Source organism: Lagopus leucura, unplaced genomic scaffold (genome assembly GCF_019238085.1).
Source record: "Lagopus leucura isolate 7727_CA_CO unplaced genomic scaffold, USGS_WTPT01 Super-Scaffold_100009, whole genome shotgun sequence".
Taxonomy (NCBI): Eukaryota; Metazoa; Chordata; class Aves; order Galliformes; family Phasianidae; genus Lagopus; species Lagopus leucura.
In genome coordinates this window covers 6,528,494-6,543,514 of record NW_024962266.1, presented here as the reverse complement: position 1 = coordinate 6,543,514, position 15,021 = coordinate 6,528,494, and the positions used below count along the sequence as shown (strand labels likewise).

Sequence of the window (15,021 nt, the reverse complement as noted above, 5' to 3'; positions counted from 1 at the left end):
ATCCCACTTCACCCACTTGTGGCTTTGGTGCACATTTTCTCACATAGCCAGGCTCCTGGTAAGCTGAGAGATGTATTTCCAGCTTGTTGTGCCACAGGCAGCCATCTGTTCCCATGTTCTCTCTCCAGCCCAAAGGCTAGGCAACCAAGAGACAAGAGAAGAGGTGATGCACAAAGCTCCCCTGGATGGGTGTCCCCAGCGTGGCCCTGCTTGAGGACACAGCACTGGGACGAGATGCTGCTCGGGGTCCTGGGGTCAGCTCATGGCGCCAGGCACAGCTGCTCCTGGATGCAGTTGCTTGGTGGCACGTTCAGAGCTTTTTCCATTTCATTTCTGCAGGTGGGAGCTTTGATTTCCCCTCCAGGCTCCCAGCCCCCTTAGAAAAAGTTTGCTCCTGCTTTTCATTACTATCCCAGACATATTTGATCTAATGGCTTCTACAGGTGGTGTAGGGTGCAACAGGGTCCGGCCATAGTTGTCAGCTGTCATCCAGAATCAGAGTTAATCCAGGAAAGCAGTAAGAATTAGTAATGTATATTGCATTCCTCCAGTCCATACGCTTTCCATTAGGTGCTCTTCCATCCTCCTTAGAACAGAAAGAAAACCCTGCCGATGGCAGTCAGCATTTCCCACTCTAAAAAGCAAGGGTTGGTCGTGCCTGGAAATCTGATCTGGGCTCTTGCATTCCTGGACACACTGTCTATGCAGGATAGTCTCCCACCTTTCAGAGCAGGCAGCAGATGCTGGCCGTGTGCACGGCTTGTTTGGCTGCCCAGCAGCTCCTGTACTAACTAACGTGCCCAGCCTGGGGCCGTGCACTGCAGGGCTGGAAGCTTTGGTAGCTGAACTCCCTCCATCTCCTGGAGACATCTCTGAGCCTTTCTCAGGGAGAACATGAGTCTCAGAGAACTCAGCAGGCTCTCGGGATCATAGTCAGCAGATGGGAAGCTGTCACTGTCTCCTTCTTAGGTCTTTCTCTTTCCAAAGGCAAGTCTTTTGGTTGTGCCCATCGATTGTGGTCAGCTTGGTCAGCAACTCCACCATGTCCTGCAGGTACAGCAGCCAGATCAGCCTGCTAATGAGGCACAGTTAATTCCTTAAGAATTCACATTTTAACTTGTTTTTTAAATAGTAATCTGGTGAATAAATTCCTCTAGATCCTCAGTGTCATCAGGGTTATGCTATTCTTAAACCAATAAGAAAAAGTGAAAACATTCCTCTTTCTTAAATAAGCCCTATCTTTAATCAGCCCTGTGCTTTAGTGGCTCAAGAACAACATTTCAGCAATAGATGTTATACAATGCAAAACCCATTGGTAATGATGTGCAGATGAAGAAGTGAAAAAGAAGGCTGGTGTTAGTTTTTAGGTGTGAGTGCACATGGTGAGCTTGGTCTAGAGCCTTTTGGGTGCCAGTGGCAGGATGAGACTCTGTGCATAGACCTACAGAAACAAAAGGTCTGCCCACAGCTCAGCTTGCCTTCAGCTGAAGCTCCTAGCCCAGCATGATGACACGCCAAGAAAGCACTGCTTTTTGATGCCATTGGGTCACTAGGTTGCAAGGCTAACGCTGGCCTTTGTGTATCTGCAGAGAACGTGATCAATGGGAAGGACTATGAGGTGATGATGCAAATCGACTGTGAAGTGATGGACACCAGGATCCTCCACATCAAAAGTTCATCTGTTCCTCCGTACCTCCGTGAGCAGCGCAGAAATGACACTAACACCTTCTACAGCTCATCCTCCTCTGTCTCAGAGACACCCCACGCCCTGAGGGCCATTGCCAAGTCCCTGCAGTAACTCCTGCACAGCAGCACAGCCCGTGCACCCAGCATGCAGCAGGTCCTGCTGCCAGACTGAGCCTTGCCATTGCCAAGTCCATGGGGCTCTGGACACAGCAAGGGCAGCTAAGCCTGTCCCAGTGCATGATGCTGCCAAATGGCCACATGTCTAGCCCAGGGATTGCAGAGCTCTGTGGCCCCTCACTGGGGACAGGCCTGGGGGACCCACGCAGTGTGGTGCCCAATGCCAGCGGTGCAAGCAATGCACACCGCCTCAGTCCTGGTGTCCAGCATCAGCTGATGCTCAGCACTGGCACAGGGGGAGCACGGGCTGTCCTTGCTACTTATGCACTGTCCATACTTTGGGTTTGTTTTGTTTTTTTTCTCCCTGTTAAACAGTCTCCTGAGGTCTGGTGCTGAGCACTGGGGTCCTACTCAGAGACACTGCTGCGCAGACTGTGCCTGAGGCCAGGCTTTCCCCCAGTGCCCAGATCCAAGCTGCAGGCGGTCCTGCCACCCCTCGTCCTGGCGTTGCACCCCACAGCATCCACGCCTGCCACAGTGGCTATCCCCACTCCTTGTCACCCCATGCACCTTCCTCAAACCCTTCCCCATGCAGCCTCCCCTGTGGGGGTGCTGCAGGCTGGTGATGGTGCCATGGGGCAGCCCAGCCACACAGTGAGGAGCGTTAGCCCTGCACCACAGGGTGCTCACAGCCAAGGCACTACAAGCAGAACAACCTGCACTGCCTCCAGGTGAGACCTGGGCCACAGGGACCGATGCACAGGGGCTCTGTGCACCCCTCCATATGGGGTGCTGCTATCAGGGAGTTGGAGCTCTGTGGTGTGACCCAGCAAGGCTAAGTGGTTTAGGCTGTGGTGGTTTAGCTAAGCACGTGCATTGCTAAGATTATACTGCCTTTCTTTTGGGTTTGTTTTTGGGTTTGTTTTTTTTCTTCCCTTTTTTTTGTTTTGGTTTTTTTTTCATGTTGGGTAATATTTAATGTTTTTCACTGCTCACAGCCTGCAGAGTGTTTGCAGGCCTATGGGGTGGGCAGCACCCTACTGGGCAGCAGCTGAGGGGCTGCGGTGCTGGGCTGGGAGCAGCAGCCATGCGTAATGACTTCAGCATGTTGTTACGTTACTTCCCCCCTCGCACTTAGCACAGAAGATGATCAGCTTCAGTTTGCCAGACCATTGGCTTTCCCTCATCGTCTGAACCACTTACTGAACTGATGTGTTTGTTTTTTTAATTATTATTATTATTATTTGTGTGTGTGTGGCTGTTAGGAAAGAAAGGTTGACCCAGCAGAAAGACAAACAGCTCGGGGGGAGGCGAGGAGGAGGGCGAGGAGCAATCCACCCCAGTAAAATATGTGCCTTGCAACACTGTGGAAAAGCTTTGCCCTTTGCCACGTAGTCAGCACCGCACGGCCCCGTCCCCCCGGCGCGAGCTGCTGGGAAGCAGCCGGGCTCGGCGAGGGGCCTGGCCGCGCTCCGTGCACCAGTCCTGTTTTCCTGGCCCAGGCCCCACCTGACGGCAGGCCAGTTCACACAGCCCAGAACCTCCCCGGCTGTGCCCCAGCTGGAGGCACGCAGCCCCCCGGACGTGGGGCTCTTAGGGGGCCCTTTGCTGCTGGAGATTGGCAGCACCCCTGGGTGGGTGGCAGGGCAGCGTCTTCAGCCTGGGGCTGGCACAGGGGGCTTGGGGACACGCTGCAGCCCCCGGCAGTGGCAGAGAGCACCTCTCTTCCCTTGTATCCTGTTGTGTGTCCCTAGCACTGAAGGCAATAAAGTGGTTCTCTTATTTATTACTGTTATTCGTTATTATTTTGCTTAATACAGGATTAGTTATACAAAAGAGTGGAAGGCAAAGTGCTGTCTTTTGGGCTGCTGGGTACAGCGCTGGCACTGTCAGGCACCACTGGCGACAAGGAGGCCAAGCACCCTTCCCAGCCATCCATTTTTTGTGAGTGACCCAGGCCCAAAGAAAGCCCCACAAGCACTGCAGAGGTACTTGATCTTTTATTATTAACAGCGGGTAAATACAAAGGTGGTGCCAGGCTGAAGGGGTGGAGGTTGGGACCTCCGCGAGGCAAATACCAAGTGGGGACTATTTTGGTTACAAAACGCACAAACAGAAGTCATCTACACATATTTACAATGCCCCCCTCCCACTGCCAGCTCCCAGCCCGGCACCCACAGCCCCCCCCAGGCCAGATGGAGCCCCCAGGGTAGGCTGCAAAGGGCAGAGTCAGGGGGAGAGGGGACAGTCTTCAGCTAAGTGCCAGCACCAGGGCTGTGTGTGTTGTACAGCAGGATCTCCCGAGCACCCACTGACTGTTGGGTGGGAGGGTGGCCCCCAGGGGGGACAGTGCACCCCTCCACTGGGACGGGTGGACACCACTGTCCTGCCAGGAGCTGGTGCCTGCAGCAGAAAGGCCAGCTTTGCACTGGGCCTGGGGTTAAGCGCTGATGGCTTTCATCTAAAAAACATCAGCAGGGTTATGTCAGGGCCACCTCCTCCTCAGCGTCCCCCCAAAGGAGCAGCCCTGCTGCCACGGGCCCCGCCACGCTGCCCTCGAGCACAGAGGCAAGGTCACACCAGGGACAAAGGGGTGGTCCTGGCCTGGGGATCGATCTACAATCCGCCATCTAAACAGCCTGAGACAAAAACCCATCACGTACTCTTTGATTTGTACAAAATAATAATAATAATAATAAAAATAACAACAATAAAAGGTGCTGGTGGCCCCTCGCTCGCAGTGCCCCATCACGGGGCTGTCAGTAGGCAAAGATGACATGGTAGGTGACCTGGTGGCCATTGTCCCAAGCGTAGAGCAGGCGGTCCTTGGGGTTATAGTCTATCTGCGTGGTGTAGGCATACTCATTCTCAAAGAGCAGCCGGGGGATGATCTGAGTGTTGGTGTGCGTGTCAAAGGCATAGGAGATGTTGGCGTTCCTCTTGTTGTAGCTGTCGACTGCGTACAGGACCCCACAGATGACAAAGCAGTTCCCATAGAAGTTCTTTCGCAGCCCCGTCCGCCATGTCGTCTCTTTCTGGGTGCTGAGGTCGGCTGCGTTCAGCTTGCTCAGCACGATCACCTCCTGGTTGAAGCCCTCGTAGCTGATGGCCGGGTAAATGACCCACAGGCCGTTCTCATCCACGGCAAAGTCCACATCTGAATGGCCACGCCATCGCCACGGTGTGGACTCCTCGTAGGCCACGTCGTGCAGCATGGCCCAGGCAGCCACGTACCGCTGCTTCAGGTCGTATTTGATGATGTTACGGGTGAAGGCCCGGTTGTAGTAGAAGGACCCGTTGTAGACGACGTGCCCCGTCCCGATCCAGCTGTAGGGCAGCTTGTAGGAGTTGCTCCAGCGCCCTGAGGGACAGAGACGCCACATCGGTGAAATCCTCCCTTTTGGGGCCCGGCCCTCAGCCCTGCCTTTGGCTGCCTCCCAGCCCCCCAATGGTGACAAGCATGCTCACAGCCACCATGGGCAGTTGGGCTTGCCCCATGCTCTGAGCCCCACACAGACCCACACACTGGGTACCACCACCCAAAAGGGTCCTTCCCATTACTGTGGCAGGGAACAAGGGTGGTTTTGGGAGCAGCTGACACAGCCATGGCAACATGGTGAGGACAGTGCAACCTCACCTTGCTTGAAGTTGTCGAGGTTCCTGAACTCCACCAGCGTGTTTCCATAGTAGTAGTTGGTGACATAGATCCGCTCCTCCTTGGCCAGAGGGTCCTTCATCCAGGCCCCCTCGTTGCGCCCGTAGGTGTTCTGAGTGGTGGGTCCCGAGATGGTGGACAGCGTGTCCTTACAGCGCCCTGCATGGGCAGAGGGGATGGCGAGGCTGGAGGCAGGGCAGCCACACACTTCCCTCTGCCCCTCCATCCCCCTGCCCACCACTTGTGCAAGAAGGAGACTGCAATAGGTTCCAGAGTTAACAAGTGACACTTGATGCCCTGGTAAAGCACTGCCCAGTGTCTCATTCCACATCCCTCCTATGGCCAAATCCACAGCACGGGCACAAGCCAGCAGGAGGGAACAGGACCTGCAGCCACACGCATGCACTCACCGATGATGTTCCTGATGTCCTCCTCCTCCAGGGCCTGCTTTGGGGTGGCGGGGATGGTGGTGCTGAGTGGCGGGGGGGTGCTGGCCTGCTCCGAGGGTCCCGGGCTGCTCTCCATGCCGGGCTCAGGGCTCATCCCCACATCCCATGAGGTCTGGCTGGTGGTAGCCACGGCAGGGCTGGGGACGGAGCTGTTGGCCACAGGCGGGCTCTCGGTGGCCATGGGTGCCGCCATGCTGGCTGATGCTGTCGGCAGCTGCGGGGTCGCCTCCTCAGGCACCACCAAGGGTGTGGTTGCAGTCTCCATGGCAGGGGGGGGTAGGCTGGCAGTGGTGGGCTCTGGTGTCGGCCCCACGGAGGCGGCAGTGGACAGGGGCAGGGTGGTTGGCGCGGTGCTGGGGTCAATGCTGGGGGTGGGCGGCCATCCCACTGGGGATGGTTTCCTCACAGCCTCACCCACCCGCCCGCTGGGCCGCAGCAGCTGGTCCTCTATCAGCAGATCCACGGTGTTGTCCCCACTGAACAGCTCGTCCTCTGCCAGGCACAGATATGGATCAGCAGAGCTACAGCCACCTGCCCTGCCCTCCCCTCGCTCTTTCTTCTGAATCCATCTGCCTTTTTTTTTCCTAATTCCCAGCCAGAGAAAGGGATCTGAGATCTCCTGGGTCCTTGCAGGGCTGCCCTGACCTGACCTAGCTGCTGAGCCAGCCTTGCACCCAAAGGCTGTGTGCTGCTTTGTGCATCTAGTTTATTGGGACCCTGCCTCGTTGTGCCCTGGGGCACCCTGGGTGGAGGGAGGGATCCTGGCTCCCATCTGAGCCCTGCAGCACATGTTCCTGCAGTGACGTCAGGCACATTTGCAGGACTTGCATGCATCAACTCATGTTTCCTTTCTGGAGAGGTGCTGATTCTGTATATAAGGACTTCCTTAGCTACCATATATTTTCCGTGCAATAACACCACCACACTGCTTTCCATGCAAAGATCAGAGGCCAAATGCTCATACAGCTCTTTTCAGCAGTGATTTACCAATTGGTTCTGCCACTGTAGATCAATACACCCTGCATCAGCCACACAGCATGCCGGCAGGGAGCAGGACTTGATAGTACAGCACCTTTCCCCTCTACTCCATGTCTCCACCTCCTGCAGCTCCAGTTTTGCTGCTCCCTCTCATAAACCACATCCCAGGATTAGCAGCTCATCCATCTCTGCTCCTTATTGCTCAGTTCTCTCACTCCACCACTCACTGGCAGCCTTACCATAACCTTGTGCATCCCTGCCTGCTCCTCTTTCACCCATGGATCTCCCAGCACACATCTCCACCCCCCTGCTCCCATCCCAATCTCCTGGAGCCAAAATCACCATGACAGCACTGCTGGACACCCCACGCCCCTTCATTTCCCCTCTCTGCAGCAGCCCTGCACGTTTTGCTCAGGATGCAGGTGGCAGCCATTGGCCTGACTCACGTTGCTCCTCGATGTCGTTGTCGGACTCAGAGGACTGAGCCTTGTAGTAGGTGACCCCCCGCACAATGGTGGGCTTAGAGGGAGGGCGGCCCCGTGGGCTCAGCTTCCTCTGCAGGAGCTGCTTGGGCTTCCCCTCCTCAGGAGTGAGATGCAACTCTGTGAGGGACTCGACAGAATTGATCTGCTGAGAGATGGTTTCATCCTTCAGGAACCTTTCTTCGTACTTGCCCTGTGAGAAACAAGAGAAGTTGCTTTGGGATGGGCCCAAATAGCCAAACATGGACCTGCAACCTGCCACCAGTGGCAGCGGACAGCTGTACAGAGGGTGAGCTGGGGCCAGGAGCTCAGCACCGCGGCAGCTGCAGCTCATGGCTGCGGGATTTCAGCTCATTAAAGCAAAATGGAAAGCCAGCCTGAGCATTGAAGCAGTGCCCATTTGGCTGAGGGCGGGCCCAGGATTCCTTTGGAGCCCGGCTGCAATTAACAATGAGAGGGAATATTGGGAAATGAGGTCGCTCAGGGTGACAGCAGCCCTGCGCTTTGCTCCGCTGGGCAAGGCAGGCTTAGCCCCAGCAAGGAGCAGTGCTGTGGGTATCACAGGGTTTGGGTGTGCCAGGAGCCACTCCATCCGACTGCTCGGGATGGAGAGCAGAGAGCAGCAGGCTGCGTGCCCCAAACCCTGCTAATCCACGGCGTCCCAGGCTCCCAGCCGGCTGCGATGACATCAGCCTTTCCGAGCGCTTGGCCCCTCCGACCTGGAGGAACAGGAGGGGAGGCTAGAGCAGCTAAGCCAGAGCAGCCTGGCTGTACTAGGGGACACGGGCTGTGCTGAGCAGGGAGAGCAGCCTGCTGCCAGCGCTGGGGCACTGGGGCACCCCACCAGGATGCCGAACCGTGCCGTGTGGCTGATGGGTGCCGTGCAGCCCTACCTCGGGGTGCACATATGCAGCCTCCGCGTCCCGCTGCAACGAGCTCTCGATGTCGGCCAGGCTGTTGGAGATGAGGCCAGAGCAGTTCTCCCCAACACGGTGCTGGGGCTCTGACAGGGGCTCCTCCACGCTGACTCCTGCCCGCGTGGCATTCCTGGACATGCCCTGGGAAATGAGAGTGGGGACATGAGCCCGGAGCCCTGCAGCCAGGGGAATGACAAGCCCTGAGCTCCTGGCTCTGTCTCCACGGGGCTGGGTGTAAGATGCCCCCCAACCGCCCCCCAGTCCTTTGTTGTGAATCTGTCCTGCCATTAATTTCTCCTAAAATCCACCATGACCTCCATCTGTGATCCCAGAATTGCCAGCTGAGGCAGCAGCTGCGAGCTGAACACAAACCAGAGGCACTCACTCTGCAGACTGCATCCGGGAGTTCATTGCTCCGCTGACACCATTTGGATGCAGTTGCTTGTTACACTGGAAACAACTTGCATCCTCTCTGCACAAACTCTGACCCAAGCCCCATTAACTGGCCACTCTCAAAAGCATCAGAGTGCCTTTGCTGAGGGTTTGTGGGCCACAGTGTTAGTGTTGCACTTTTAGGCTGAGCGCAATAACTGCGGGACTTCCCAGCAAGATTTTTGCTGAGCTGAAGATGCTCTCCCATTGAGCAGCACTGACACCCTTCTCCCTTGGGGATGGAAGCTGCTTCCAATAGCCTTGTGCCCTTATCACCTATTCTGTGCCATTCTTGGCCTATTAAACAAAACCCAACTCCTTCAGCTGAGAGCTACCCCAAAGCAGCACCCTGTGATGCTCCCTGGTGCTGCCCAGCTGCTGTGCCTGGGCCCAGCTGCTCAAATTGCACTCTCTGACCCCCTGACACAGCGCCAGGCTCTCCTGCAGTGCCTCAGCTGTCTTGCACCGGATCCTGGGCCGGCGCAGGCAGAAATCTGGGTGCTGAGCCAGCAACAGGGGGCTGCTCACAGCTGCTCACAATCTGCCTGCAGCCCCGCCGGCCCTCTCCTGCTCTGTCACCCAGCACTCTGCCTTCCTGCAGTGGCAGAGCAGTAAGAAGAGGCACAGCAGAGGCAGTACCTCCCTTGGTGTTTCCAAGCCCCCAGGCACTTCCAGCTAGCCAGCCTCAGGCTCAGACAAACCTTCTCCCCTTCCCTGACAGCACGGAGCTCAGCGGCAAACCCAAGCGGCGTCTGGAGAGCACGCCAAGCCACAGGAAGAGGGTGGGATCACAAACAGAAGCATCTTTGCTTTATTAATTTTAGACCTCAAAGCCCCTTTCCCCTTTTTGAGTCAATTCCCTGCTTGGAAACCCAGGTCCTGCAGCCCTGTGCTCCTCCCGGCTGCCTCCTCCCTGACCTCAGGCAGAGCACACCGTGCCTTCCCGAAACGCACTGCAAGTGGAATTTTGGCTTTCTAAATCATTGCTGCTTGGCTGCAGTCTGCGGGACTGTGCTGCTACAGAGGGAGCACTCAGCACTCTGTCTGGGAGCCTGGGACCCCGCGGCTCAACACTGCACCCCATGCATCGCACCAGCCAAGGGAACACTCAGCTATGGATTCTGTACTTCTATCATTCAAGCAGCACTGAGGGCTCAGCTCTTCTTGAGGCAAGCCAAGATGCAGCTTGGTCATTGTGTGGCAGCTGTTGAATCACAGCCTGAACCACTGATTGAGTACCTGGGGGAAGGACCCAGTCAGCCCTAGAAGCACAGGTGAAGGCAATTCAGCTGTGTCAATGCAAGAGGTGGAGCCTGGCTGCACCTCTCTTAAACCTCATTTAAGGGCTGACTGCCAGTGCAGAAGGATCTCCTTCTGGAGATCCCTCTATGGGGAAGATTTCCCTTGTGAGCCTTGGTCTTCAGAGATAGGTAAGCAGTCCTTTTCCCTTCCCTTGTAACCCCTTTCTGTGGTGTTAGTCCTCCTGTCGTTACACCTGTTATATCACCTTTCCATTGTGTTGCTCTTTCTGATTGTTACAATGCTGCAGAATGCAGCCAACCTTCTTGGCTACCATCAGGTCAGCTGTGTGCAGCCCAACCTATGACCCTGACGCCTCACCCCAGGCATGGAGCTCTGACACCACCTGCAGCTCCCAAGGACCCTCTTACCTCCTCCAGCCTCTCCACCCGACCCACCAGCTTCGTTGTGACTGAATGCAGCTTCAGCAGGTCCAGGCCATAGAAGGCACTTTCTAGCATCTCAACAATGGAGGACAGCTGTAAGACAAAGGGAGTGCTCCATCAGGATCAGGGCTTTGCTTTGAGGCACCCACTATGGTTTTCTATAGCCAAAATAATGCACTCATGGGAGCACAAGAAGTTCACTAAAAAGCAAGTTTTCCACTGTACAGACAGCCCTGAGCCCCAGGTATGGTGTGAGGTATGAGAAATGCTGCCCATGGCTCTGCCCAGCCCCAGGCTGCCCTGAGTGGCAGCAGATGAGCCAAGAGGAGAACCACAGCACTAATAAAAGGGAGCCTGAGATCACGCTCTGAGTTCCTGCCATCCCAGGCTTGTTTTTCCTGGAACAAGAAGAAACTTGTTAAAAAATATAAAAATACTCTCAAATGCAACAGCATGCAGGGATCTCAGTCAGCGCCAGCCTTGTAAGAAGTGGCTTCCCTGGAGAGTAACTTCACCTGAGGGATGCTGCATCCTGCCTTCCCCTGACAGCCCTGTTTTGGAGATGTCCAGGCTTTCCTGGGTGAAGACAGGTGACCTCAGGGAACCCTGGAGACAGTGATACCCTCAGCACTGTGCTCCTGCTCTGACCGCAGCCTCTCCTGCTGCCCTCAGCCATGAGCACACACAGCATGGCACCATGCAGCCACTCAGCATCATTAGTGCATGGGAACCTCTGCAAGAAGGTGGCATTTTCTCCCAGCAAGTCAAACCATTCAGCACAGCTCCATAAACACGGGAGCAATGCAGGCAGCACTGCTGGCGGCACTCGCAGTTTCCACCCCAGCCCCTGCAGTCTCCCTGCGGAGCTGACAGCGAAGGAAAGTTTCCTTTTGTGCCAAGTAAAATGGCAGCAGCAGAGACAAGGCTGTTTTATGGCTGTGCATCCACTTTTCTGCTGAGAACTGGGCTGCAACGGCTGACACAATGCATGTGGGCTGCCAGACAGACACTAGAGAAAAGCACTTCCACCCGGGCTGGATGGCTTCCACCAAGGTACAGCGGTTGTAGACCTCATTAACAGCTCCTCCTGAGCATGCACTTGTTGTGGGCTGTACACCCAAGACCCCCAGAATGCAAGCTACACCCACAAGCAGAGGGGCAGCAAGTCACAATTTCACTGGGATGCACTGCATGTGCAGTGGGGTGCTCCTGGCACTGTCTGCCTCTTATTCTGGGGACCTTCTCAGAGTCGTGCTTGGTGACAAAGCCATCTGCTTTCACAGCTCCCAAGACTCACACAGCAAAGGAAAGTCCTAGATGTGGATGCTTTCCAGGCGGGCTGTGAGTGAGGCCAGTTCCTAGAGGAGTGCTCACACCATGGCTGGGAAGCAGACAAAGCCAAGCTGTGCTGCACCGTGCCAGCTGCATCCTGACAGCATCTAACAGGGCTACGCTGGTCTCAGGGCTTTGCCTCAGCCCAGCTGAGCTTCCTGGAGAGCGAGGGACCACTGGAGAGCTGCAAAGCAGTCCCTCCTTCCCCAGCATGCTGGGTTATCTGCCCGTGCTTGTCATCTCCCCCTGCTGTGGGGAACTCGGACAGCGGGCTGCTCACTGCCTGCAGTCTGACATGATGAGACATATCCCCAGTTCCAAACCAATGGGAATGAGCTATTGTGCAGGGCTGACCTCAGCCAGGATGCAGCCTCACTGAGGTGCAGCCCAGAACCAGCAGAAAGTGTCACCAGCACTCGGTTCTCTGCCCTGGGACAGCAAATGATACAGAAGTGCCAACAAATGCTGCCCCCACCTCCTTGAACAGGGCAACAGCTCTCAGAAGGAGTGAGGCAGTGGGGATGGACAGCATCTGATCACTGCAGCCACACACCTCCATCCTTTTGCCCCAGCTTCTCTTCTCCATAAAATGTGCAGATATGAGAGTAGCAGATAAATGCTTTCAAAGCAGAGGAAGAAAGAGATCAAAAGATCTCTTTAAAGGGACAAAGAGTAGGGAAAGATTATTTTCAGAATCCCCTATGAATATTATATATAGGCCATGTTTCAGGGCCATACCCTCAAGCTGTTCTCCGGCTGCAGCAGGCAGCATCTGTCCAAAGTGCTCTGGGCCACTCTTCTCCAAGGCAGGAACCTTAACGTGGTGATGGAAGGAGACAGCGCTATCCGTCTTCCTGTCCACCCATTCATCTATCCAGCCATCCCATCCATGTATCCAGCCATCCCATCTCTCCATCAGTTCCTCCCTCTATCTAACCACCCCATCTTTCCATCAATCCATCCATCTACCCAACCATCCCATCTATACACCCATCCACAAAGGCTCCGACACTTGCCAGCTGGCAGCAGCAATCCCCAGAGGCTTTCTGAGCACTTTCAAGCAACACCACCTCAGCCTCCAGCCCTCCTCCTACCTTCAGGTCTCCGCTGTCCGCCTCCCGCAGCTTCTGCAGCCTGAAGTCCCCCTCGCAGGGGTTCAGAGCCGAGGGGGGGGCCACGCAGGCGCACTTGCAGCCGGGTCCCGAGGTGATGGTCTCCACGGTGTAGAAGTCCTCGGCGTGGAAGGAGCCCTGGTTGATGCGCTGGCAGGCGCCGCGGCCCAGGGGTCTCACCAGGCACTTGCAGCGGCAGTCGGCGCCCTCGGACACCGCCTTCACCTTGTCGTAGTCACCTAGCAGCTGAGCACAGCGCCGTCACGGCCCTGCCGGGATGCCCAACCTCCCCGCTGACCTTTGGGCATCCTGAATCTTGTAGAATCCTAGCCTAACAGCCCTACAAGCAGCGTAACCTGGTGGTGGGACTGTGCTGCTGATTAGCCCCATACAATGCCAGGAATTTCCTTTACGGAGATTTGCAGACAGAGCTTCTGAAAGCCCGAGCACAAAAATAACTTTGACGGTATGTTTCCAATAGGCTCCGCGTTAGCCATTTCCGAGGGCAGATAATAGCACACGGTCGGATCGGCCAAAGCCAACAGAGCCCTCCACCGCATCCCGGGCGAGGAGAGCTCGCACACAAAGAGGCTGCGGCAGATCCCCACCCACGGATCCCCCCCTCCCCTTCCCCGAGCCCCCCAGGGAAGTCCCCGGGTCGGTGTTTCAAAGCAGGAACAAAGCGGAGCGATAAACCCCTCTGCAGATGCACCCACCCCGATCCTGCACGGCACCTCCCAGCGCAGGGCAAGACACGCACGTCGCGGCACCCCGGGTGCGCTCAGCACCCCAAGGAGCATCACCCCATAAAAGCAACGTTCCCCCGAGCAGCACACCCCCCAAACAGCATCCCTCCAAACGCGGCATCCATCCAAAAAGCATCGCCCCCCAAAGCAGCCCCGTACCTGCGAGAGGATGTTCTCCTGATTGTCCGCCTCGTCCTGCAGCGGCTCGGCGGAGGGCCCGGCGGTACCTGTGGGGGCCAGCCCTGCCCGGCAGCCGGCGCCCAGCGCGGCCAGGCAGAGCAGCAGCGGTAGCGGCCGAGCCATGGGACGACGGGGCCGGAGCCGGAGCCGGGGCCGGGGCGGGCGCGGAGCCGCCGCTGCTCGCTCAGGTGCGGCGCGGCGGGCGCGGGCGGGGCCGGGTCGGGCCCCCGCCTCCTTCCCCGCCTCCTTCCCTCCCTACTTCCCTGCCCCCCTTCCCCCGGCGGCAGGACGAGGCGGAGCCGAAGCGGGGCCGGCCGGCCGACCCCCGGGGGGCAGGTGGACCCAGAGGATGCCGCGAGCTGTGATCGATCCGCGAGGCTCCTGGAATGCATCCAGGGTAACATCGTGAGCTTGTAATAGCCCCACCAGGGGGGTGCAAGCCAGACGTGCTGCTCGCCAGCGCTGGGGAACCGATCTCAGGACTGGAGTCTGCCCGGGCTGTAGCGGCCGTGCAGCAGTGGACAAGGGAAGAGCCTGTGATGTCGTCTATCTGGACTTCAGCAAGGTCTTTGACACAGTTCCCTGTAACATCCTTCTCTCCAGATTGGAAAGATACAGATTTAACAAGTGGACTGTTCGATGGATGAGGAACCAGTAGTGAGGTCATGCCTACAGAGCAGTGGTCAATGGCTCAGTGTCTGGGTGGAGATCGGTGACAAGCAGTGTCCTGCAGGGGTCAGTACTGGTCAGCGGTGGTACCAGGGCTCCTTAACATCTTCATCACTGCTTGACAGTGGGGTCGAGTCCACCCTTAGCAAGACTGCTGATGAGGAGGGCCACAAGTGTGAACCAAGGGGTGGAACACCTCCCTGTGAGGACAGGCTGAGAGCTGGGGCTGTTCAGCATGGAGAGAAGGCTCTGAGGAGACCTGAGAGAGACCTGACAGTGTACACAGGGGCTGTAAGAAGGAAGGGGACAGACTCTCCAGCATGGTCTACTGTGACAGGACAAGGGGAAATGGTTTCAGACTAAAAGCCTCAGAGCAGCCTGGTTGCTATCAGGAGGCAGAGTGGCTCTCGTCCCTGGCACACCATGGGCACACGGGGCAGGCGGCCCAAGGATGCATGGGAAAGGAAGGATCTCACATGTTATCAGCATCCTTTGTTGCTTTCTTTTCTGTACTTGGGGAAGAAAGTGGTTCTGGTGGTGTTTAGTTTGGGCTGAAGACAATTTTAAGCTTGTCCTTTGGG

At 56.6% G+C, this 15,021-nt stretch overlaps 2 protein-coding genes across 3 annotated transcripts in view; one reads left to right on the top strand and one right to left on the bottom strand.

Moving 5' to 3' along the window:
• ATF6 (activating transcription factor 6) overlaps window positions 1–3,589 on the top strand; it is a 72,665-nt gene extending 69,076 nt beyond the window's left edge. For both annotated transcript variants that reach the window (XM_042873055.1, XM_042873053.1), the window contains exon 16: window positions 1,590–3,589. In XM_042873055.1, coding sequence (XP_042728989.1) covers window positions 1,590–1,798 — 209 coding nt within the window. In that variant the 3' untranslated portion in view covers window positions 1,799–3,589. The remainder of the gene's footprint in view (window positions 1–1,589) is intronic.
• Window positions 3,590–3,784: 195 nt separating this feature from the next.
• OLFML2B (olfactomedin like 2B) lies at window positions 3,785–13,894 on the bottom strand. Its single transcript, XM_042873052.1, has 8 exons — window positions 13,751–13,894; window positions 12,828–13,091; window positions 10,387–10,494; window positions 8,261–8,425; window positions 7,332–7,560; window positions 5,869–6,399; window positions 5,441–5,617; window positions 3,785–5,164 (listed from the first exon to the last, which is right to left on the bottom strand). Exons 1-8 carry the CDS (start codon window positions 13,892–13,894, stop codon window positions 4,563–4,565), a joined length of 2,220 nt encoding a protein of 739 aa, XP_042728986.1. The 3' UTR covers window positions 3,785–4,562.
• Between the last annotated feature and the right edge of the window lie 1,127 nt (window positions 13,895–15,021).